The sequence below is a fragment of the Dendrobium catenatum genome, unplaced genomic scaffold (assembly GCF_001605985.2).
Source record: "Dendrobium catenatum unplaced genomic scaffold, ASM160598v2 fragScaff_scaffold_186, whole genome shotgun sequence".
In the NCBI taxonomy this organism is placed as follows: Eukaryota; Viridiplantae; Streptophyta; class Magnoliopsida; order Asparagales; family Orchidaceae; genus Dendrobium; species Dendrobium catenatum.
The window spans coordinates 209,648-235,964 of record NW_021318648.1 but is presented as its reverse complement, the minus strand read 5'-3'; the positions used below and the strand labels follow the sequence as shown (position 1 = coordinate 235,964).

General features: G+C 37.1%; 3 protein-coding genes across 9 annotated transcripts in view; 2 read left to right on the top strand and 1 right to left on the bottom strand.

Moving 5' to 3' along the window:
* Positions 1-3,738, top strand: part of LOC110096282 — an 88,114-nt gene extending 84,376 nt beyond the window's left edge. For 5 of the 6 annotated variants that reach the window (XM_020822147.2, XM_028692907.1, XM_028692906.1 and 2 more), the window contains 3 exons: positions 788-1,060; positions 1,229-1,407; positions 3,479-3,738. In XM_020822147.2, the coding sequence (XP_020677806.1) occupies positions 788-1,060; positions 1,229-1,375 (420 nt within the window). In that variant the 3' untranslated portion in view covers positions 1,376-1,407; positions 3,479-3,738. The remainder of the gene's footprint in view (positions 1-787; positions 1,061-1,228; positions 1,408-3,478) is intronic. The other variant, XM_028692904.1, reaches the window with a different exon arrangement.
* Positions 3,739-9,499: 5,761 nt separating this feature from the next.
* LOC110096292 (protein unc-13 homolog) lies at positions 9,500-15,099 on the top strand. The gene is made up of 4 exons (XM_020822163.2): positions 9,500-10,696; positions 10,764-12,113; positions 13,463-13,649; positions 13,881-15,099. The coding sequence occupies exons 1-4, from the start codon at positions 10,118-10,120 to the stop codon at positions 14,927-14,929; spliced, it is 3,165 nt and encodes a 1,054-aa protein (XP_020677822.2). The 5' UTR covers positions 9,500-10,117; the 3' UTR covers positions 14,930-15,099.
* A 714-nt stretch (positions 15,100-15,813) lies between these two features.
* LOC110096274 (heterogeneous nuclear ribonucleoprotein 1) lies at positions 15,814-23,923 on the bottom strand. 2 transcript variants are annotated; one of them, XR_003699998.1, is made up of 4 exons: positions 23,559-23,923; positions 18,479-19,705; positions 17,301-17,374; positions 15,814-16,007 (listed from the first exon to the last, which is right to left on the bottom strand). XR_003699998.1 is itself a non-coding variant. In XM_020822138.2 (2 exons), exons 1-2 carry the CDS (start codon positions 23,778-23,780, stop codon positions 18,587-18,589), a joined length of 1,341 nt encoding a protein of 446 aa, XP_020677797.1. In that variant the 5' UTR covers positions 23,781-23,922; the 3' UTR covers positions 18,172-18,586. The 2 variants fall into 2 exon arrangements, 1 of the variants encoding a protein (XP_020677797.1); XM_020822138.2 differs by lacking the exons at positions 15,814-16,007; positions 17,301-17,374 and having other exon boundaries at positions 18,172-19,705; positions 23,559-23,922.
* Between the last annotated feature and the right edge of the window lie 2,394 nt (positions 23,924-26,317).

Sequence of the window (26,317 nt, the reverse complement as noted above, 5' to 3'; positions counted from 1 at the left end):
TTGATGTCGTTGTTGTTGTAATTCATATTTGGCATGAAACTACACTTGGCTTCTTCATGGAGGGGAAGTAAAGCCATGTGCTTTTATTTCATAATCAAATTGGGATTTTCCTAAATTCTCATAAAAATAAAGTAATGAGAATAAATTTGGAATTTATTTGGTGATTTTCATCCTCATATCATGTGGTATTCTCAAATTATAACAAGATATTTTCTAACACTCATACACATGCAAAAATGCAAGAACTGGTGAGGGCACAATACATGACTAAGACCAGAAAAATGTTCAAAATTATTGCATGACTATTACTACAAGAGCACTCAGTACTAAAATAAAGGACTCAAATTCAAAAGATGTTAAGTTATCAGTGTCATGCCCTTGTGCTTCCTTTTACTTATATAATTTTGTTCCACATCAAGTGATCAATATGATTGACCTTCTTTTTAATCATACTTAAGATTAATATAAGTTTTCATTATTGGGCGTGTGTGCACGCCTAAATATTGTCATTTTAACTAATGTGTGATTTTATTGAGTACAATGAATCATGTGAATATAAACTTGAGGATTCAAAAATTTTGTTTACATGATACTTATTTAAGCATGCCATGATTATTCGACAAGTTTTACACTGGCTGTCGACTACCTAACGCAACCCTCAACTTTTCTCATCCAGGACTTGGGACCTGGCAATGGCAGTGTTGTTGTTGTTGTTGTTGATACTTATTTAAGCATAGCATTAGGCCTATTATTCTTTTTTTTATTTAAGGAGATTTACATTTTGCAGGCTGCAAGGGTTTTTGAGAGTCAGTTAGCAGAGTCTTTGTTGGAAGGTGATGGACAACTAGCCTTCAAGAAACTTGCTACTGCAACACTTGAAACTTTGATGCCAAGAATAGAAGGAAAGGGAGAGTTTGGGCAGGCACGTTGGAGACTAGTTTATGCACCACAGATCCCTAGCTTGCTTTCTGTGGATCCTACTATTGACCCGCTTAAATCATTGGCCAGTAATATATCTTTTGGAACTGAGGTTGAAATCCAACTTGGGAAACGTCTTCTGGTAATTTGCTACAACTATAAATGTTGTTTTATTTTACGTTGGAACAATTTTTCTGGTGCTTTGTTTTTCCTTCCCTTTTGGTCTTCTCATATATACCTAAGATTATATTGCCTTTTTTATTTATTTTTAAAAGCCAGTTGTTATTGTTATTAAGTCATTTACTTGCAGGCATCAGTTGTTCGACAAATGAAGGATTCTGAAATGGCTATGCAATGGACTTTAAGTTATCAGCTTACAGATCGACTCCGTCTTCTTTTTCAGTCCGTGCCATCCAATCGTCTATTGTTTGAATACTCTGCAATATCCCAGAAGTAGCAAGTGGGTGGTTTCTAACTATTCATTTCATGGTAATTTTGTTTTATATTTTGTATAGTTCAAAATGAAGACTGCTACATTTATGCTGCACTTGTGCTCTAATACCTAAGAGTACAACATTGTAGGTATCTAAACTAAGTTATAGTTATTAGAATGGAGAACGTTGAAACAATTTACTACAATCTTTTCTTAGAACGTTTAACTTAGTCAAATGCAGTTGGATGAGATCATGTCAATTTGGTTTTAAGTGAATTAAGAAGCATCGTCGCACCAAATAAGAATGATATTGGGATTGTAGAGGCAAAGTTAGCATTGGAAGAACAAATGCATGAGTGATTTAATGTAGCGGGCATATAAAAATGCATGCCATATGTTTGTGTTAAATTCAAAAAATTGGAGAGGGGGAAACAAATAACTACATAATCATGCATAATTGTCTTAATATAATTCTTTATAAATCAACCACCCAAAGATAGAAGGAGATCGGCATGATCCAAGTAAGCCTCCAACAAATTCTCATTCTGATCGTGGGATCAAGTGTCAAGGGATGGCAAGAATTTAATAGAGATCAGCATGATCTAGGTGAGCCTTCCATGGATTCCCATCCTCGCCGTGGGATCAAGTGTCAAGGGACGAATGGGATTTTAACACTCTCTCTCAAGCTGGAGAATACATATATGTCATTCCCAGCTTGATAATTAGCACAGAAAAGTAGAGTTATCAAGTCTCTTGGTAGTAATCGAGCAACCTAGGTAGGGTCCACTCCAAAGGAAGGAAAAAGAGGGGGGTGGGGGGTGGTGAATACTGTCCAAGGGATTGGAAAGTATCCCAGTGCTTTGGCAGCGATTTAGCTAGGTTGAGGCGCCCCCTATAAGACCCAATGTAGAACCTCAACAGTAACTAACTAAGCAGTAGTCATCCCCGCCAACCTTCCTATCCTTCTTTCGCTTCCTTGTTGATTTGCAATATGTCTCAAACGTTGAAGCTTTTTAGTAAAAAGATTCTTAGAGATTCTAGCTTTTCTTGGTTGGTGCCTCCTTGGGCTCTGGCGAAACATCTCTATAGGAAACTTCAAATGAATGTTGGAAAGATCATTGTCCATGCTGCTTGCTTGGAAGATTCACCAACATCCTGTTTTATGTGAGATGCATCAAAGGAAGGGGAGCAAGTCTTCTTCTTATTAATTCCTTCATTGGAAGACTTTTTCTTTTGTTTCCTGGTTCTTCTTGTTGTTACTAAACACCAAAGCCCATAGCTTTCTGAATTTTCCACACCACCACCAAGTTGAGAAATCAGAACAGGTTCTCTCTCACTTTGCTAATTTGTAATTAGCTGAACATGAGAGTGGTCAAGCTCCATATGGCGTGGTTGGAAGGCTGACTAAATCCTGGAATAAGAGACCGGGTCATTGCTCACCTTGGGAGAGCTTCCATAGTGACATGAAGGTCACTAGAAGAGGGGATGCTGCAGTTTTTGTGCAAAACAAGAGGCTGAGGGCTGCATTTGGGCTGCTTTGGATGCATTTCAGCAGAAATTCTTTGTGCTTCATGGTTAGTTTGCTTGGGTGACATTTCGAATTAGGCAATCGTGAACGGAAGCAACTCGATGGACCTCTCCTGCTTAGTTTCTTCGCCTTGCCGCGAATGAAGTGGGTAGGTTGTACAAAATAATCAATGTTGGTTTATTATCAATATCACTATTTGTTTTCTTCTAGTAGGGCTATATGATTTAGATGTTGATTTTCTTTAAGTTTAAATCTTCATTCCTGGTGCATTCTATCTTCCTTTAAGCTTTACAAGTTAAGAATATAGCTGAAAAATGTGTATGCGTTTTCATTTATTCTATTTACCGTTACTTTAAACTCCTGTATGTTTCATCTTCTCTTCATTTGTAGAGAAAAATATTAACTACTGTATCTTTTATGCTCTCTAAATTTGTTGAGAATCCATTTAAAGGTTCTCATTTGCGGTTTCTCCTATGCGCTAGCATGGTTGAGGATACTCTTTGTACTTTTCTTCTGAATAATATCAATTTATGATGAAAGCTTTTTTTTATTTTAAGTTTTACTGTGGTAATCTTTCTGCCATTAATTTCTTTTTGCAGTACCTATTGCCATGAGAACAATAACGCACGGTACATAGCAGCCATTTGCCACCTTCCTACTTTACTGGAGCTTCAGGCAATTTTTCGGTAAGCAGATAAGCAATCTTGCATTGAATGCAATTTGTAAATTTTTTTATTTTTTTACATTCTGTAAATTAATAGATTGTTCTTTAGTGAAAGACGGATGGCATATTGATCCTTGACCACCATCCGTTCAATGAAAGGAAAATTCTTTGGCAATTCAGTTCATTTTTTTATTATTATTGAAACTGATATTGATAATTGAATCTTAGATGATACGATAATCATCATAAAATACAAGATCAAGATTATTGATGTCAATCCATAATTTCATAATAACTTGATGATCTAATTTGATAATTTCTTTATGAAATTTGACCATTAATACATCCTACCAGAAGTATTATTTACAAGTAATTTTTTTCAAATCAAATTCATTAAAATTATTCTTTATGTTTCTTTATTCATGACAAAAGAACTTTGATAGGAAATACTTGAGTTCGCAAGTAATCCTATCAGAATACTTTAGTCGCAAGCAACCCTAACAATAATTAGTAAAAACGGCGGAAATGAACACAAAACACCAATGAACCAACTCAAAATAGTAAATTTTATTAGATAATATCAAGCAAAGCAAACATAAAGCAAAGATACAATTGATCCTCAATTCGAGAGGGGGGATCGTTCTCTCCCAATCTCTAGACAATAAGTCTAGAGTTCAAGACCCCACAAGACTTAAAGAGAAAACAATAATCAAGCATGCCCTAACCCTTACCTCTCATGCTTTTTTATAGCATAAATTTTCTAATTAAAAATTCCCTCCTAGCCTTAGCCGCCCATCCCCCTCTTGCCAAAATTAGATTAATTCAAATTAATTCAAATAGTGGACCCCTATTATTGGGCGGCAACCAAATAGGGTTGTGGGCCCCTATGGCTTAGGCGGCACCATGGGAGGCGGTTTGACCCGCCTCCTGTACACAAGGGTCGACCCCTATGGGGCCGGCTGGGTCGGTTCAGGAACCGACACATCAGTTTGATTTGAGTACCTTACACTACAAATTAATGAATCATCAATGTCCACTTTGGAGAGTATTCTGCCCTTTCGATGAACTAACCACATTTGTATATAGCTTGCTAGCTTAAATGGGAAGAACCTGTTGTGGCAGCAGTAATCTATGTTATGTGGATTCAACCTCTGGACGCGATTTCCATATTGAAATCCCAGTATGCGAACGCAATATCAAGCAGATATTGCGTTACCTCAGCAGGGTCTGTAGTATTGTGCATCAGTTATTTGACCTCTTCAAGACTGCAGTAACTAAAAAATACATTTATTGCTGTTAGAATTTCTTTGGTCAAGTTCAATGTCTCACACATTTGCTCTTCTTCTCTGTGCCAAGTATCCAGGATGGATTATTATCAAATTAGGCTGCAGCAGGTATGTAGAATTAATGATTTTTTTTTTTTCATTTTTTTTGTAAATATCCTACTGGTATTAATGGAAGATATGCTGCTATTTAGATTTTGATCTTGAAGATTTGGGCTTCGTTTGGGACGGCTTTCTTATTGCTGCTTAAAAATAGTTTTTTTTTACAAAAATTAAAATTTTTGTACTAAAAAAGATGCTTTAAGAAAAAAAGATGTTTTAAGAAGCAGTAAGAAAGTTGCCCCTTAAGCTTCGTTTGAAATAGTTTTTTACTATTATTTTTTGGTTGTTTTCAAGATATTTTTGTACTGAAAAATTGCTTCTAAACGAGGCCTTGGTTGGTAGAGAATTCTTTTAGTTTTAGTTTGTGTTGTATTTTACCTTATTGTTAGGATGAGAATAATTTGGTAAGATGGATTTTTTTTAAGGTTATTAAATTTGTGAAGCAATGGAGAAGGCACATGCATTTTATTGAAAATATAAATTTGGAGATGGTTGGGGTTTTTATAGATGGCTACTTTAAATCTCTTTTTAAGTTTTACCATATTTGTATCTCTTCGAACGCTGGTTCTTTGTTTTCATGCACATGCAAACATATTATATCTTCGAACGCTGGTTCTTTGTTTCCATGCACATGCAAACATATTAGAACAAGCGAGAAAAGAAGGGAAGAAGAGTTGGTGGCTTGAGCCAGGCAAGTTTATGAAAGCTTTTCTTCCTTATTTTGAGGTTGTTTGGTAGCAAGTATTTCAATAATTGTAAATTGAATAGAATGTATTTTAATAGGAGGATGAGATTTTTTTCTTTTTATTTTCCAAAAAAGGGAAATTTATTTCATCAATAAAACGAGGATATAAGTCCAACGAAGGACAAAACAAAATATTACAAGACTATATCAGAAAAATAGAGATAACTGACAGTAAAGAAAACACAAGTCAGTCAGGCTCAATTAATGGCAAGAGGCTTTTTGTAACCACCCAGAAGGAAGACATGAACCATTCAGAGGAGAAAACAAGCAACACCCTCCCACACAGATGAAGTCACAAAATGAACAAGCAGACACTCACATCCCAAACAAGCATCACTAATGGTTGCCAACAAGTCATGATTGTCCAGATGGTGAGCAAAAAGTCGTCTCATCATTGCTCGAGTCACAAATTCACCTACAAAGGCAACCCCAGCATCACAATCCAATCCAACAAACGTCAACACCATCCACAAAGCCTAAACGCCAACCAATCAAAAAACAAGAAGAACCAAACAACTAAAACTAACCGCGAATGCCATAATTCAAACAGACAGAAAAGCCCAATAGAATTATTTTTCTTCATTTTCTTCGACAACGCTTGCCATCACCATGTGAGAAAGCTTTGTCAACAATACGACTCACTTTCAAACTATATAATTCATGAAACTTGTCAACTGGATCAATGATGAGATTTTTTCTTTATAAAACCCTAGTGACCCAATAGGGTTGAGATCAATTTCTAGAAGGATGAGATTTTTGGTGTTACATCGCTCATGTTGCCTTCTTTTGATTAGGCGGATTTTGATTTCGATAAAATTAAGGTTTCGTTTGGGATAGCTTTTTTACTACTTTATAAAGTAGTTTCTTAGTATAAAATTTTTTTTAACGTGAAAATTACTAAGGGTGCGTTTGGGACGGCTGCAGCTGTCGGTAAAGCAGGTTGTGAAGTTGTTGTCCAGAAAGTTGCTTTCTAAAATTGCTGTACAAAAATCAATACATTTTGTTTGGGTAGTATAACTGTTGAGTTGTTGTACTGCTGCTGTATGACAACAAATTACCTTGATACCCTTTTATACATTTAGATAAATATAATAATCAACTAACATTTATGAATTAAAATTAATTAATTTTATCAAATCTTCTATAAGTTTATATATCAAAATACTATAAAATTTTAACTTAACTTTTTCTAATCATACTTCAAATAAATTTGTTATGTTTTTATAGATTCTCGATTATTATTTTATAATAAAATATTTTTTCATATAATAATAAAAATATGTTTTGATTGATCTTTGTTAAAAAATTATAAGAATCCTAAATATTTTAAGTCGATTATACCCAAATAATTCATGTGAAATTTGTGCCTAATTAAATAATTTTTTTCGCAACCATGACATTGTGAGAGCTTATATTGAATGAAATCAAATTTAGATTTATCTCTCCTTAAAAAAGGTCAAAATATTTGATAGTTGGCAAACCCTAAATAAAAATATGCAAAGGTTGGGTTTATTTGGTTTTCTCCTATTTGATTTTTAATATATATGTTATAAATAGATATTTGTAATGGTTTGATAAGGTTTCTAAATAAAAGCTTAATAAATATCATATAAATCTAATTTTGATGGCGTTAAATATCATTTAAATCTATAAATATCTAGAGACTTATTTAATTGTGTGCATTTAATCAATTTGAATGGTCTTCTACTCTACTTTATGAATTAATTAATAAATTATTTTCTGTTGTAAAACACAGTAAAATTGAATCAAATAAATTATTTTTTGAATTAAATTAAATTTTATTTTTTGTCAGTTGAGTTTGATTTTGGAAGATCATAAATTAATTTTTTTTTTGTCATCTTTTCAAAAAAATTAAAAACAAAATTAACTATTAACAAAAAATAAATAAAGTTAACAGTATAATTAATAAATTTAGCGGTTTAATCTGGTTTTTTAATTTTATCCGATCAATGCACACCCCCAAACCAATCTAGTAATATAAAATAAATTATAATAAAAAGTTTTATAGATTCAAGATTGTTAATTAAAAATTATATTATATTTAGTGAAATGATAAAATAACACATTGAAAGCATTTGATATATATTTCCATGTTTCCATACACATTACCATGTCAGGTTTTGATCTAATCCAAAGTTAACTTGACTCGATCCAAATCTTACTTATTCAACCAAGTTCGGCAGGTTCTAAGTTCAACTGGGTTCGTGATCGGTTTTTAATATGTTCTTAGTCCAGTTTTAAAAATCTTGGTGTAACCTAAATACAATTTATTTAAGGGATTTTTACATACATAACACTTTAAACCATTATAAATACATATTTAACACTTAAACTTTTGTATTTACTGATATACCACCTAAATTCTTCTTTTTCATCTATTCTAGCACTCCGACGATTGCGAAGATGGTGATGATGATCGGTGTTCTGTAAATACCTGTGGAATTGCTCATACAAATTCTTGACCTGCCGCAGCCGTTCTCCAACCAAGTTCTCGAGAATGTCCTTGAACATGTGCTGTTTTTCTTTCTCACCGCGATCACAACGCCGTTTCCCTGGTCTGCAAGTCGTGGTTCCGCGTTGAGGCCCAAACTTGGCTTGAGCTGTTCAACGGTAACTGTTACGCAGTCAGCTCAGCCTGCACTATCGGTCGCTTCCGTTGGATCCAGTCTCGTGTGTTAAAAGGAAATCAACGCTTCGCCGATTTTAATCTGGTTCCATTGGGATGGGGACAGTGAGCAAGCATGAGGATGTAGCAGGTGCAAATAGAGCTAATTGGGGGAGAGTAAGGGATATAGGCGAAGTGAGTTAAGCTAATGCTCTTTGATATAAAATTACATGTCACAATCAAATCATTACCGAAGAATCCATTTCGATATAGAGAACTGGAAAATCTGCTTAAAAATTCCATATATGTTTATGGACTTGGACAGATCAAAGTTCCATCTCTGTTTATGGACTTGGATAGATCGCACTCCATTTGCCGACGAGTATTGACCTAAGAGCACGAAGAGGAGTAGGAGAACAAAGAGGTGTCATTAGAGACAGAGAGATCGAGAGTTTACGGGTTTAGAAAGATGATACAGTTTGCAACGAGTAGGTGATGAGCTGAGCGTTGGTCCCGCCTCCTGCCCCGGCGACGCCATTGATGAGGACGTCCGGCATCAAAGTCCACGCCGACGACGAACGCCGGCGGCGGAGAGATCAGAAAGCGGTGGAAACATAATAGGTATAAATTCCTTGTTTCGTATGAACTAAGAAATTGGACTCCCGGACTCGGTAAGTGTCCGCACCATTTTGAAGCGACGATGGAAGGGGCGACAGCCCGAGAATTTGGATGAGCAATTACGCAGGTATTTACAGAACACCGATCATCATCGACGTCATTGCAGTCGCCGGAGTGTTAGAATAGATGAAAAAGTGTGTTTTAGATGGTATATTAGTAAATATAAAAGTTTAGGTGTTAAATATGTATTTTTAATAATTAGATCAATTCTAAGTCAACTTTGAGATTTTAGGTTAACCTAAATTGACCTAAATCATTTGAGATGTGAGTCCAAACCATTAAGAATCGAGCCAAAGATGAGATTATCAGACCCCATTATTTATTGACAGTTCACACACCAAGTGGTAGTTTTTGGTTTACAGCAAACTAAGGGGCTGTTTGGTATGGGATTTAAGGCCGGATTCGGGCGAAATCCAGCCAAACGGCCTAAAATGCAAATCCAAATCTCACGGTAATTGGAATCCGCGGTTGATGGAAAAAGCCCAACTTTTGCGGTAAATGCCGGATTTCGCACATCCACCGATTCGACGGATTTAACTTCTTATTTGCACGAGAGGATTTAAGGCCGGATTCGGTGAATGGTAAATCTTTTAACTGCCTTAAATCATGACTTGTATAGCCAAACAGTCACACATGATTTAACTGGATTTATCATGAATGTTACCAAACAGTTTTCAGGATTTATCCCTCTAGGATTTCGTAAATCCGGATTTGGAGGATTTACGAAATCCTACTTGAATGAAATCCTAGATTCTACCAAACAGCCCCAATCCTTTATTCAATGAGAGATATTCAAACCGCCGATTATCCCGCACTGGTTCCCTCCAAAATTAACAACCCCGAAGTCGCCGGAGCTGCTCCTTCCCTCCACCGTCAGCCACCGCAGACAGCTCCTTCGCTTCGTTGCCAATCCGTTGAACCCTTGTTTGTAATGGATTCAAACGCCAAAAACTAATTGCAGTCTATTTCTGAATTCTCCTTCCACGTATCTCTCTACACCACAAATTCCATGGCGCCCCGAAAATAGAACAATGTTGAGCGGCCAATTACCCATTGAATCACCACCGTATGTTCTTCCGCGGTAGAGCGGACGACCGCTCAAGAATCACGATCATCTAACCACCGTCGGCCGCAGCCGCCATGGTCCGCCGCGCCTCCCCTATCTCCTCCGCCTCCGCTGCATCGGAATCAGAGGCCTCCGTCTCCTCTGGCAACAGCGAGATCGAGTGGCCCTTCGGTGCCCGTCTCGGCACGCTCCGCCGCACCGAGCTCCGGGAAACGGCCTATGAGATCTTCTTCATGTCCTGCCGCTCCTCTACCGGCGGCGGCGGTAGTGGAGGAAGCAGGGGAAGCGTCGCGATCATCGGTAGTGGCGGGGAGATGGTGGAGGTCTTGCCGTCTCAACAGCCGGCGGCGGTTGTCGGACCCAAAGGCGGAACGGGGATGATGGTGGTGACGAGCAGGGTAAAGAAAACCCTAGGGCTAAAAGCTCGCCGACCGCCTCCTATGCGAACGATGAATCCAATGGGGCTGACATCGGTGGCGACTGGAAACCCTTCCGCCGTACCCAATTCCCCTGGCCGGAACGCTGTGCCGAGCTCCCCCAGTAGGATCAAGAGACCGATGACCTCCGCCGAGGTTATGCGGCGGCAGCTTCGCATTACGGATCAGAGCGAGAGCCGATTAAGAAAAATCTTGATGAGAAACTTCATTGGACAGGTATATACATTTATGCTTCAAATCAACTAATTTAACACCAGATTACATCAATTTGATCCCATGGCAGAGTGGAAGAAAAGCAGAGACCATCATCCTACCCCTTGAACTACTCCGCCACCTGAAGCCCTCGGAGTTCAGCGACAGCCAAGACTATCACCAATGGCAACGACGCCAACTAAAGATTCTGGAACTCGGCCTTCTCCTCCACCCCTCTCTCCCCCTCGACCGCCTCAATGCCGCTGCTCTCCGATTGCGGGAAATACTACGACTAAGTGAAACCAAGCCCATTGACACCAGCAAGAACTCCGAAGCCATGCGCAGCCTTACCAGCGCCGTCACTGCCCTTGCTTCGCGCAGCTCCACTTCTTCCTCCACCGAAAGCTGCCATTGGGCCGACGGATTCCCCCTCAACGTACATCTCTACCTCGCCCTCCTCCAATCCATATTCGACCTGCGAGAAGAGACCGTCGTCCTCGATGAAGTCGACGAGCTCCTCGAATTAATGAAGAAAACATGGTCTACCCTCGGCATCGATAGAAGGATTCATAACTTATGCTTCACTTGGATTCTATTCCAGCAATACGTCACCACCGGCCAAGCCGAGCCGGACCTGATTAAAGCGACGCTCAATATGCTTGTACAGGTCGCCAATGACGCCAAGTTCACAGAGCATGAGCTCAGCTATGTCAAAGTCCTCTCCGGCGTACTTGCGTCGATGCAAGGGTGGGCAGAGAAGCGGCTGTTAGATTACCATGAGAAATTCGACAAGGGAACAACTGGAAACATGGAAACCATCCTCTGCCTCGCGCTCTCCACCACCAAAATCATCGTCGAGGATCTCTCCGGCATGGCCATCGCCACGCCAAGTCTTGTTGAGCGGGAACCTCCCGGCAGCTCCGCCGCCAGTAGGGTGGAATTCTACATTCATAAATCCCTCCGCAACGCCTTCACCAAGGCGTTCGAGACAGGTCACGGGCATGTGGATAGCATGATCGTGGAAGTAGATGAGGATCCCGGTGACATTTTAATCCAGCTGGCTAAAGACACGGAGACCCTTGCAGCCACGGAGAAGGAGATATTTAGCCCGGTGCTCCGGCAGTGGTGTCCGGCGGCGGCGGGGTTGGCAATACTGACGCTTTATAACTGCTTTGGCGTCGTGCTGAAGCAGTATTTGGCTAAGGTGAATAGTCTCAGTAATGGGCTTGTGCGTGTGCTGCACTGCGCGGGGAGGTTGGAGAAGCTGCTCAAGCAGATGGTGGCGGATGATGCCGCTGATAGGGACGACGGTGGGAGGAGTTTGGTTGACGAGATGGTGCCTTATGAGGTCGACGCCATTGCTGCTGGACTTCTCAAGGCTTGGATGGACGAGCGGCTGAGAATTGGGAGGGAGTGTCTCAACCGTGCTAAGGAAATTGAGGTGAGATTAAGCTTGTTGGATTAACAAGAAAATTAATAATTGATGCTAAATTAAGAGAATTATTAAGGGTAGATTATGAATAAAAGATAAAGAGTATATAATTGTTTACCATAATAGCTATGTCCTCATTATATAATATAGAACAAGAACATAACAATTACAACAATATCAAGTCTTTGTCCTACTACGTGGGGTCAACTACATGAATCATTTTTCTCCATTGTGTCATGCCAAAAGTTAAATTCTCGTTTAAATCTAATAAAGAAAGATCATATCTAATATTTTCTAATCAAGTTTTTTTTATGTCTATCTTTTATCTTTTTTAACATAAGTCAAATCTAATGCCTCTATTTTGCCAACCGGGTCATCGGAAGGCCGTTGTTTTATGTGACCAAACCATTTAAGAAGACTCTCTCTAATCTTATCTTCCACTGGCATTACTCCAACATTTTCACGTATATGCTCATTTCATATTTGGATTAACAAGAAAATTAATAATTGATGCTAAATTAAGAGAATTATTAAGGGTTGATTATGAATAAAAGATAAAGAGTATATAATTGTTTACCATAATAGCTATGTCCTCATTATATAATATAGAACAAGAACATAACAATTACAACAATATCAAGTCTTTGTCCTACTACGTGGGGTCAACTACATGAATCATTTTTCTCCATTGTGTCATGCCAAAAGTTAAATTCTCGTTTAAATCTAATAAAGAAAGATCATTTCTAATATTTTCTAATCAGGTCTTTTTATGTCTGCCTTTTATCTTTTTTAACATAAGTCAGATCTAATGCCTCTATTTCGCTAACCGGGTCATCGGAAGGCCGTTGTTTTATGTGACCAAACCATTTAAGATGACTCTCTCTAATCTTACCTTCCACTGGCGCTACTCCAACATTTTCACGTATATGCTCATTTCATATACTATCTCTAAGGATAAAGCCACTCATCCACCTGAGCATCCTCATCTCTACAACACTTAACTTAGTATTATGCTCATCTTTTAATGGCTAAGATTTGGCACCATAAAATATTGCAGGTCTCACCACCATCTTATAGAATGTTCTCTTAAATATTAGGGCGGCTTTTCTAGAACACAATAGTATATAATATGAACTAAAACTCTGATTTCATTTGGGATGGTTTTCTTACTGCTTCTTAAAATTACTTTTTAGTATAAAAATTTAAATTTTTTTACTAGACAGTTATTTTAAAAAATAGTAAAAAATCATCATAAATGAAATCTATATCTTAGGTCATGAATTCAAATAATATATTTTAGGATCTATCATTCACCATTAAAAAGAAAATTACTAACAAATATTTAGAGTATTTGACAGAATTGGATGCCAAAGTCCAAGAGAGAGCCAGTCGCACAATCGGCAGTGGATTTGATAAAGCTGGCGAAGGTGACAGTGGACGAATTTTTTGAGATCCCGATGACGACGAGGGATGAAATGGTACAAGACCTAGCGGACGGGTTGGAATCCATCTTCCAGGAGTACACATATTTTGTCACTTCTTGTGGTTGGTTTGATCGCTCTTCCTTTTTATTTTTTTTTCTTTACAAAACCATGAGTTGTGACCTTGATTTGAAAAATTATTCAAAGAATGTTTAAGATCATCTCCAACTGATCTTTAACCGCATTTATGTCGTCTTTCAATTGCTCCATTCAAAACTAGATCAAACTATAACCTTGAAGTGAGATGAGATCATTCACAACCCTAACCCTAATGCTGTAACTATTCCGAATTCAGGGAGTCGACAAAGCTACCTGCCGCTACTGCCGCCATTGACGCGCTGCAACCAAGACTCCCGTTTTGCAAAACTATGGAAGAAAGCCACGCCGTGCACACCCGGCGCAGATATGAAGCTCCTCGGCATGGGCGCCGGAGGCCCGACTCCGGTTGCAGCTGGCGGTACACCGGCCGGTGAGACGCACCATCCCCGGCCATCAACTAGCCGCGGCACCCAGCGGCTATACATTCGGATCAACACCCTCCATTACCTCTACTCCCACATCCATTCCCTCGATAAATCCCTCACCTTCTTCTCACGCGGCGGCAACCCCGCGCATCCCGGCCCTTCCCCGAACCTCCACCACCACCAGAAACTACGCCCTAACCGCCGCCTCACTCCCGCCGCCCACTTCGACCTAATCCGCGCCTCAATCCAAGCCGCAATACTCCACGTTTCCGAGGTCGCCGCCTACCGCCTCGTCTTCCTCGACTCCGCCCACTCCTACCACAGCCTCTATGTCGGCGGTGTTGCTGGTTCGAGAATCCGGCCGTCTTTGAGGATTCTTAAGCGGAATCTGAATATGCTGCTCACGGTGTTGACCGACCGGGCGCAGCCGGTGGCGGTGAAGGAGGTGATGCGGGCCTCATTCGAGATGTTCCTGATGGTGCTTCTAGCCGGAGGGACAGAGAGGGTTTTTGTCAGAACAGATTACGAGATGGTGATGGATGATTTCAGGAACATGAAGAGGGTTTTCTGTGCCTCCGGCGAGGGGATGGCGGCGGTCCTGGCGGACGAGGTGGTGGATAGGGCGGCGGAGGTTGTAGAAGGGGTAATTGGGCTTATGAGCTTGCCGACGGAACGACTTATTGAAGACTTTACAATTGCCGCTTGTGAGTCCGGTGTCGCCGGCGGAATTGCGGAATGGCAGAGGATTTCGATGCCGCCGACCACCGGGAGGTGGAGCCGATCGGATCCGAACACCGTGCTTAGAGTGCTCTGTCATCGGAACGATGACACGGCGAATAATTTCTTGAAGAGGGCTTTCCAGTTGCCTAAGAGGAAATAAGAATTACCTATTTATTTATATATTTATTTTGGATGATGAAGATTAGGCGTTTTAACTTTTGACCGTTAAAATATGCACAAGAAACAGAATAATTAATCACTAAATTTAATTAAAAATGTTAAGAGTAATGGTTATTTTGATCAAATTGTTTCACATTATGGAACCATTTGCATGTTTACATTACTAGAGATTTCATCAAAATTTTGACTTAAGATTAGTTTGAGACAAAATTTTTTATTATTTTTTTTTAAAAAAATTCTAATAAACATTTTTAATTTTTATAAAAAAAATTACTTTAAAAAACAATAAAAAAATTATCCCCAAATTGAAAAGTTTTATAATAGAAATTATTTTAAGAAGTAAGAAAGCATATCAAACAAAACTTTAATTTTAAATAATTTTTTATAATAATTTTTTCACTATCTTAAATAAATTTTATATTACAAAATTATTTAAAAAAATAAATTTAAACGAAACTTCTGTAACAACTTTTCTTATTATTTTTTAAAATAACTTTATAGGTTTTAATTAATACAATTTTCTTAATGATTTCTAAAACATTTTTTAATACAAAAATTTCTAATTCAAAATATTTTTTATGTTAAAAAATATTTTATAAAACAACAAAAAAATTATCCCAAATACAAACTAAATTCAAAAAAAAATTACAAAAAAACAATTTAAATAAAAAGTATAAAAACTATCAAAAATAAAACCTTAATCAACCAAAGAATTTTTAGAGGGTAATAATTTGACATCACAGACATTTTCTACTTTAGTTATGCGATGAATTATTCTATTTTTAACCCAAATATATTTGCAAAATTTCGTAAGCAATAAAATGTTTTTTTTTTTTTAATCAACCAAAAATAATGATATTAAAACAAAGAGCTCTTTCTTGCATCCAGATTAGTCTCCACAACAAAACTTTCACACGTATGATGAGAAATTACAAGCAGAAGAAAATCATTATACAGGAAAGGATTATTTCTATCATTCTGGAGATGAACTGTGTGCATTTATAAATCGATATGGACCTTTACAAACCATCCTGTGCTCCAGCCGCAAGTCCCTTAATCTGATTCATGAGAATGGGTAAACACGAAAAAATCAATTTTAGTCCCCTGGAAACAAAGAAGGATTTTATATAAATTTTCTCCTGACATCAATTTACTATTTCTTAAATCAGCTTTCTAGAAAGCTGCTTTCATACCATCCCAAACAAAGCCTAAGTAGTATAACAAACTACTTTAAGAACTCACAAAGTCCATGGAAATAACAAGAAGTTTGTATTGCAAGGTTTCAATAAAAAAAAAACTTCTATTTAACCACTCAAGTTTCAATATTGAATCCTTTTAAGTACACAGCTATGCTGCTCTTCTTTTAGGAACAATATCACGTTGGAGAAATTTGGAGAGATTATTCTATGCGATGTCGGAACGCGTCTGGAGGTCAATCCGGACGTGCCACATCACCCAACGCAGGGTGACATGTCGCGTCCGATTGGCCTCCGAACGCATCCGGACACCGCACGTAATAACTTTTCAAAATTTGAGGGTCAAATAGAATGACATTGAGAAGAGCATAATGAATCTCCTAGAATATGCAGATGAAAGACTAGAGAAGAAGAAAAATTAGGGCTAGAAATGCAAAATTACAGCCATTGTTCCTGGGTAAGATCATCCATCTTAAGATTTTGGTCAAAGAAGAAAATGAAAGCGTAGATATGCAAAATTAGAAAAACAAAATAGCTTCTAAAACATAGCCAAAAAGATAAAAATGATGCTTGAACTACATAGCTATGCTGCGCTTCTTTTAGGAACAATATGGCATTGCAGAAATTTGGAGAGATTATTTTGTGCGGTGTCCAAACGCGTCTGGAGGTCAATCCAGATGTGCCACATCACTCAATGCAGGGTGACATGATGCGACCGGATTGACCTTCAGACGCATCCGGAGGCCAATCCAGACACCGAACATAATAATTTTTCAAAATCTGAGGTCTCAGGTAAAATGACATTGAATAGTGCATAACGAGTCTCTTAGAATAAGCAGATGAAAGACTAGAGAAGAAGAAAAATTAGGGCTAGAAATGCAAAATTACAGACATTGTTCCAAGGTAAGATCATCCATGTTAAGATCTTCCTCAAAGAACACAATGAAAGTATAGATACGCAAATTTGTAAAAACAAAATAGCTTCATGTATAAATCCAACACCATAGTTTTCAAGTTATGTGTCAAAATATGAAAACAAACCTAATGCAAAGGTGCTAAACTAAACTACCACTAAAAGCTACAAACATAAGCTGTTACCTAAAATGATTTTACCCAAACGGAAAACTAATCTATCACCAAGGCAGACATACATACCACTGGTCATTGCAACCGATATTGGCATCCACTGAGTATCTGGATATATTGCGAGAATGTACATACAGCAACCCCTGTACAGAGGAGGGAAATGCATAACAGAAAAAATTCAATTATTCCAGCGTTACTGTACTGTTAATTCTTCTACATCTAACCGTAACTATTTGACCATTATAGTAATATACAATAATCTAATTTAGCAACATCTTAGGCCATACAAGCTAATCTGTTAATCTAATATAGCAGCATACTAGACCATAAATGCTTATCTGTTAATCTAATATAGCAACATGCTAATCTGTTAATCTAATATAGCAACATACTAGGCTATACACATTTTGATGAAGGCTATTAAAAGTAATTTGTATCTAGACCCTTTCAGGCTGAAACTAATTTACTTAAACCACAACTTTGCAGCTACCATGGATCATAAAGTCCAACAAATGGCCATATGACATAGTATAGCGACATACTAGACCATAAATGCTATTCTGTTAATCTAATATAGTAACATGCTAGGCCATAAATGCTAATTTGTTAATCTAATATAGCAACATAATAGGCTATATGCATTTTGATGAAGGTTATTAAAGGATGTCTGTATCTAGATCCTTACATGTTAAAACTATTTTACTTAAACAACAACTATGCAGCTACCGAAGATCATATGCTACCAACAGATAGCGAAATTATATAAAATATCCTAGGGCACACCTGAAGTACAGGTTCAAATATTAAGACAAATTACATAAAAAATATGCTACGATTAAAGAAAATCCTTCAGGTTGTAGTCCTACGTTTCCCCCAAAATTATGATAATAAAACTGTACCATTATTGTTTCCTAACCACAAAAAATCAGAAAAACCCATATCAGAGCAAACAATTAGACTAGTACATAAGATGTGGTGTTTTAATACCAGTCATAAAGACTATAACAATAGCAGCAAACCAGACGACATAATAGAAAAACTAGCATAAGCTACTCTGGCTGTAGGAAAACTAGAGGCCAGACAACATAATGTCATATCACCCTACATACCAGATAATTAACCAGCAGAAACGAGAGATAAAAGATAGTGCAAGCTATATATTACACTACAATACAACTACAGTTTAAGCTAAAGCAAAGTAGAGAACTGCTGATCTACTAAAGATAAGGCACTCAGAAGTTTCAAACCCTTCCCCAAAAATCATTCCTCTTCAGCAGTAGGATGCGCGATGACAAGCAAAGTTGGCCACTCTAAATCACCAATAACCACTCTGGATGAAAACTCAGGCATGAAGTTCACTGTTGCTGCCCCTGCCTGGATTGAGAACCAGCATATCCTCCACTATAACCAATCGTCCCACCGGGTGCACCAGCCAGTTGACTAGCCCCATAGCCACCACCTCCCTGAGCAGATTCAGATCTCCAAGCATTTGAATAACCAGTGCTTCCACTGCCATCATTGTAACCTCCACCCGTAAAGCCAGAACCGACACCCTGCTCCCCGGCACCACTAGGATTGCCGCCGCCATGACCTCCAACAGCCCCATAACCACCCTGATTACCATAAGGAGCTTCAGACCCCCCATACCCAGCATAACCATATCCCTGATTTCCATAGCCACCTGCATTGCCAGGAGACTGACCAGTGTGTCCAGAAACAGGTCCTCCGCCACCAGGAGTATTCCATGATCCAGCTCCTCCATACCCGGCATTCGCACCATAACCTGCAGAAACATACCCACTCCTTGGAGCACCTGGAGGTCCAGTAACATAACCAGCTCCAGGGCCAGCAGGGTTTCCATAGGCCCCAGTATTTCCATAGCCACCATAACCACTATAACCAACACCATTGGTTCCTGTTCCATAACCATACGCAGGAGCACCGTAACCCGATGAGCCATATGGATTGTAACCAGCGCCACTTGCTGGTGGCTGCATATACCTGCTGCCATCCACTCTGTTATCATAAGAGTTTGAGTTCACACCTGAACCACCATAAGATTGATAGCTTCCTCCACCGCCCATGGAGCGGTTAGTGTTGTTGTTAGGGTTTGCATCTTTTGGGAGGGCACGTTTGACCTCTACTGCTTTTCCGCCTACATCATGAAACTGCTTCTGAACCACACGATCAACACTATCCTCTGAATCAAATGAAATGAAGCCAAAACCTCTAGGCCGCTGGGTGTTCGGATCATACATCACAACCACATCAGTAACAGTGCCAAAAGCTTCAAAGTATTTGCGGAACTCTATGTCTGATAGAGTGGGAGGAAGCCCTCCAACAAAAATCTTTTTGGTTCTAATGCTTCCACCACCACCACCACCACCACCTCCTCCCACATTTCTCATCATGTTACTTCCGGTTCTAACAGTACTATGCTGTTCCTCTCTTGACATGGCCTTCTTTGCTTCCACCTAAGTAAATATAATTAGGAAGCATGGATCACATTGTAATAAAAACACAAGCAACACCAAAAATTCCGCCACTAATAGAGAGGGCAACAAAGTTGCCTTCAGTGCCAATTAAATTAGTTCACAAATCCATTAATATAATCAAATAAATATAATATATGTGAATATAAAAAAATTTATTGTTCGATTGTTAAAACCAAGAGCAATAAACACCAAAAATAATCATTTATTTAAATGAATGTCATGCCACTATCCATATGGTAACCAATGATATACCTTACATTATAGTGAATCTTAATACATCTAAGTTTGCTGGCTTATTATCACTTGAAAAATATTATTACCACCATATTTATGTTGAAAAAAAAATATATGTTTTGATATACTATTGCTAAATTCAGTTAAAAATAACAAATAAGATATTCTCTCATATTGTCCAAAATATGCTAAATAGAATTACGAGTCCTCCAAGCGAATATACTAAAATTAAATCAAAGAACGATATTTTTGGCACCAAAAAAGAAAACTAGTTAGAAGTCTATTTAAGTAGCAAAGCCAGTAAAATAGCCATGTTTGATTCAGATGTATACCATCTGCAGAGATTGGAATTAAAAGATCAGTCAGAAAGAACTAAATTCTAAATCTAACATTAAAACAAAATTAAGAAAAACAAAGGGGAAGAGCAAAAAAGAGGAAAATAAATATTATGACTACATATCTAATTTCATCAAAGCATTCATGATTACACATATAGATATGAAAGAATGAATGGTAAAATCAAATAGCAAAAAGATCAAACCCGCAGAAATCGGTTCAATCTTGCATTTAAGAAAATGTACACTAACTTGATAAAGAGAGTCAGTAAGCTAGAAATGAGAAAATATCATGAATCAACAGAGAGCATCAAAATTGACAAAAGGGAGCCACAAAGAAACAAAGGAAAATACTTCGGGGAAAAAAAAAACATAACAGTAAACATTCATGTTAAATAAAAAAACAAAAAAGAACTTAATAGTAAACATGAAAATAAACACATATGTTATTCTCCAAAACCCAGCAGATTATCTCAGAGTTCTTACATAATGAACAAGCCAGCATCTCATAAAATAGAGCAAATGGTCCTGAAAGACATTGGCCTTGAATCTCAATTCAATACAAAATGAAAAAAAGATTGTCAACCCCTTGAAACAATAGAATCAAAGGCAGTATTCAGTCAATATCTCTTATATAAATAACCATTTCTCACGAGAATTTAAATTAAAAAAAAAAACAGGAAGAACTTATGATGCAAACAATTAAATTAAATAAAGCAATCAGCTGATAAATTCATCAAGCGTCTGTTTAGCAACAAGCAGGATTTATTAAATCCTCTAAAATCCAGATTAAATAAATCCCGTGGGTGTTAATGCTGAAAACTCTTTGACAAAAAAGATGTTAAATTCTGATAAATCATGTGAAACTATTTGGCAACATAACTTTGGATTTAAACCGGTAGATTCATTAAGAACCCAAATTAAATTTATGTTTTAAATACACGTTAGCCATCAATTTCAATTTTAATTACCGCAAATAATTACAATCATAAATAATATAATGAGAAGCTAGCTTAATGGTCAAATAATTTAACTAATAATTTAATTACTGATTAAAAACTAATTATCTAATTACTTATTTAGATATTATTTTAATAAGTCTTTAATTACTAATTATATTGATAATTATTTAATTATTATTGCAAACAGCTAATTATTTAATTACTACTTATACTATTAATTATGTAAGTGTTATTTTAATAAGTTATTAATTATTATTAATTAAATATTTAATTAATCATTTAAATATTTTCTTACTAACAAATTATTTAATTATTAATTATGCTTTTAATAATCTAATTAATTATTAATATTTCATATTATATTAATTAAGCTAAGTAAATTAATTTCAAATTTAGAATAAGACAGGTCTGTCTAGGGTTTGTTTTTGTCTTCACCATTTCTTTATTGTTGTTCAGCTTTCGCCTGCTTTGTGCATTGCTTCATTGCTCTACAGCCTTCACTTGCTCATGTATTTCTTCGTTGTTGTTTGGCGCCTTTGCCTGCTTTGCATGAAGTAGTTTTGAAGGCGTTGCTAAAAGCTTCTTAGCCTCCTTCGACGACATTCCATTCATGTATGATCGAAAGTCACGCAGTTCAACAACATTCTTTGAGGCTCACTCACTGCGAAGGTAACCATCTTCCTCCACTTTCACGCGCTTCTTCCGCCAAATCCCATAAATCCACCAAACTCTTGAATTTGGTAAATGTGGGATTTATGGAAAAAAAAGAGGCAAACAGAGGATTTAATTCACGCAGTTCAACAGAGGATTCAGCATTTTTTTTTTTTTGGGCAATTCAGCATAAACCCTACTCAAATCCTATATAAATCTTGTATCCAAACAGCACCACAGGATAAATGTTTCAATGAAAGAACAAGATTGTATCTCATACTGGGAATTGCAATGGAGAGAAGAAAAGGTTGGCACTATGTGACTCTCTCAAATTACAAACCAGCATAATTAGAGATCAATTATAAGCAAAAAAAATTAGTATTTTCCTAGCACACAATGCGCAACAGCACCTAACACTCCAATAAACAAAAGAGAAGAAATAAGAGCGAGAAAGTAAAGCCAAAATTCAGAACTAACAAGTAAATGATGACCATAAGATGTAATCTCATTCAATATCTACTAAAAGTCCATTCAACTTATGGAGAAGAAAAATATAGGTAAAATTACAATGCACAGACACTTGCATTAAACTTAGGTGTTGTTCGGTTGCAGCAAGATTTAAACACAATTTTTTAGGCTTTTAAAATCATTGGTTTCATAATACAACACTAGCTGAATTTACTAAGTCTGCCCTAAATTCGGGAAGTAGTAAATATATCCAAAAGCAAGAGTTAAAAGATTTGAACAATAAGATCTAGTATATCCCACCAAAAAAAAAACAAATGTTCTCCTAATACACAGTATGAAACAACTTATCCCACTCCAGCAAGTGCAAGGGAACAAATAAAAGCGAGAAAATAATATGCCAAAATATTCAATCTTTACAAGTAAACAGTCAAGATAACACTAAGAATGCAATGTCATTCAAGAGCTACTAAAGGTCCATCATTACAATGCAGTACACCAACACTTGAATCAAACTTTGGTGCTTTTCAATTACAGGATTTAAGCATCTTTTTAGGCTTTTTTAAATCCTGGATTTCATAAATCCAATATTATATTGGAAATATTGGATTTACCAAGTCCGTCCTAAATCCAGTATCTAGTAGATCCTACCAAAAGCAAGAGCAAAGATATTTCAGAAAATAAGATATAGGAATTTGTATAAGTCTCCTTACTTGCATCCAAAATTTCCAAGATTTAACTTTGATTAAAGATATAGACAACCACATGCCCATTTCTAAAACCGAGATTTAAAGAATTAACCATATCTACATTTTAAATGAACTCAGAAACTAAGGAGCACGTACTATTGCAACCAAGCCTTAAAATCCCACACCAAAACCAAAAACTCCGTGTATTCTCTAGGAAAAAAAACACTTGAAAGCAACAATAAAAAAAAAATCTTCACAAAACACGTAGCAGAAATAAACTAGATCTTCAAAAAAGTAGTAACAACATCAATCCATTGTTTCAAGCATTAGAACTGAAACATACCAAAACAAATTAAGTGAACCCTAAATTCAATAGCAAAAGACAAAGAAGAGCAAACAAAACGTGGGAAACATAAACGAAATTGCAGGAAAAACATACAAAATCAAGAAAAAAATAACGGAATTCGAAGGGAAAAATGCACGAAACGGGTCTCACAGTGCGGCCGTCGATGTTGTGAGTGTCTTGAAGGACTCGATCTAAGATGGAAGGATCGGAAAAGGCAACAAATCCGAAGCCCCTAGGTTTTCCTGTAGCTTTATCCCTCATCACCACCGTCTGCGCGACATCACCATACTGGCTGAAGTAATCTTTCAGCTTGTCTTCAGTTGTTTCCCACGAAATACCTCCGATGAAGAGTTTGCCCAGATCCGAATCCATCGATCTCCTTTCTCTCTTCTTCAGCGCAAAACGAAGAAGGAACGAAAAGAATTGGGTATTCTCGGCGGAGAAACCGGCGGCGGAGAGGGGAATACCTAAGAGACAGGGAAGGGATAGGTTAGATAGGAAAAAGCTTGAGATAAAATGAGATGGACGGCTGCGATTCTTCGAATAGTGACGATCGCTTCTATCTTCAAATATCAGTCTTATGATCAACCATTTGTGCCCAGGATATCAATAAACGGACAGTCTGGAGCTTAATTAGAATGTATCATGTCATCTGATGTATTTTTATAAAATTCATTGATGTATTTTTGATTTCTTGAGTCAAGTCTTGTAAGAGTGTATGCTTGCTTGGTGGTCATCCATACACACACACTCATGGGGAGTGAGATTGAGTCAAAACCAGAAGTTCAAGTTTTGAACTAATCGTACTTAACGATTTATATCGTCCAGGACGATCAGCTCATTGAACTAATCCTACTGGATGATTTCGATTGTCCAGGACGATCCATTATGATCTTGGAAAGTAGCCGCCAATGATAATTTATGCAATGATTTAAAATTAAATTTTTGTTCTAATCTTCCCGGACGATAAATACAAATCATGCCTAAATTGATCATGTGATTAGGGGACTAATTATGGTTAAAGACGATCTGTATATCGTACTGGATGATGTTTGCCGACATATTTGATTTTCCTAAATCGTCCAAAATCGTCTAAGAGGAAATACCATAATTTTCTTCTAATCGTTCAGAACGATCCACAATATCGTCCTGGACGATCTGAAGAAATTTGAACTGATCGTCCAGGACTATCATGATATAGTCCATGACTTTTTTTTCAGGTCAAATTCTGCACATCGTACTTGACGATCTTGTGATCGTACATGATGATATTTGGAGCCAAAAATGAGTTTTTAGGGTTTTCTGAAGCCATCATATATATTAAGCACATCGTACGGGACGATACTGCGATCGTCCTAGACGATCTTTATCGCTAATATTGATTTTTAGGATTTTTCAAAGCCATTTATTTAAGCTTTATCAAGGCACTTGATAAGTGTCTTTGGCAGTCATTGAAGCTCCGTTCTTCTAAAAAAAACTTAAAGAGAGAACTTGAAAGGGAAAAGAAATGGTGGAGTTTGAGAGAGGGAGAAGATCCTGATAGTAATGTAATATTAATGTTTTGGGTGTTAGATATATAAATAGCATAAAATAAAGTGGTATCTATGTAAAACCCCCAAAAATAAAATATGTTGAAAGCTGTCCCAAACAAACTCTAACTTGATCAAACAAGCATCCCTTAGTATGAACCATTGAGATAAATCTAGTAGGAGTTGCTATATTTTTTAGTCATGATTGTCATATGGTGTTGGATTTGCCATGTTCACATTAGCATGCACTCATGGATGTGAGATATTGGGTCTAAAATGATTCAAATCCAAAGTCATAAATAATTCATTCCAAAATGTTCCTTTTTTTTTGGAAAGTTAAAATGGTCCTTTTATGGAGAGAAGATTATTCATATAAAATTAATAGTATATTATCGCTCATTTTTAGTGAATTAATCAAGTGATGAAAAACCTTATTTTAGTTATTCCTATTTATCTGTTTATATACAATTAATTAGAGGTGTAAGTGAGTCAAGCTGACTCGTGAGCCTACTCGGGTTGAACTCAATAAATGGCTTGTGAGCTGAACTCAATGAGTAAATGAGCCAAATTTGAGCTGGCCCTAACTCAACTGTTAACTCGCCAACCCACTCGTTTTAAAAATATTAATATGAAATGTACTTAAAATATATTAATATTTATAATTTTAAGTGTTAAGTTGTTATATTTAAAAAATATAGCTCACTTTATTATATTAAGTTATTATTTATTATTTTTCGGCTTTCTCATTCTTTTAATTATTTTATTATAATAATTGTTCAAATCATAATTATTTTCTCTCTTTCATTATATACAAGTCCATCGTGAGCTGAATTAAACTCAAAAATAAAGCTCGAGCTTGAACTCAATTAATTAATCAAGCTCAAGCCAAAGATGACTTGAGCTTGACTCAGCTCGTTTACGCCCATACATTGATCAATCATTTATATTGTTGCGTCATGGAGTATTCGCGGCGGTAGAGAAATATATAGTTTAACGTCTTAACATTGTACGAAGATCCAGCACACAATCAGATAAGTGAAAGGGTGTAGCGTTCATAAGAGACACTAGAGTTTTTACGTTGAAACCCTTGAAAAGGGGGGAAAACCACAGGGCATGGCCCAGTTTGAATGAATCAACTAGTATTTGCAGTCGATTACAAATGAGGCCCTTCCTTGGGAGAAGGCCTTGGCTTTGATGATACAAATGTACATCATATATAGCGCATTACATGGTGGGAGTTATAATGTAGACATGTTTGTTTGGTCGGCACAATCATAGTCGATATGATGGAGGTCGAAAAGACCGTTGTCATGTGATGGAGGTTGGAATGATCATAGTATGCGACGGAGGTCAGAAGGACCGTAGTCGGCAGGAGTCCGG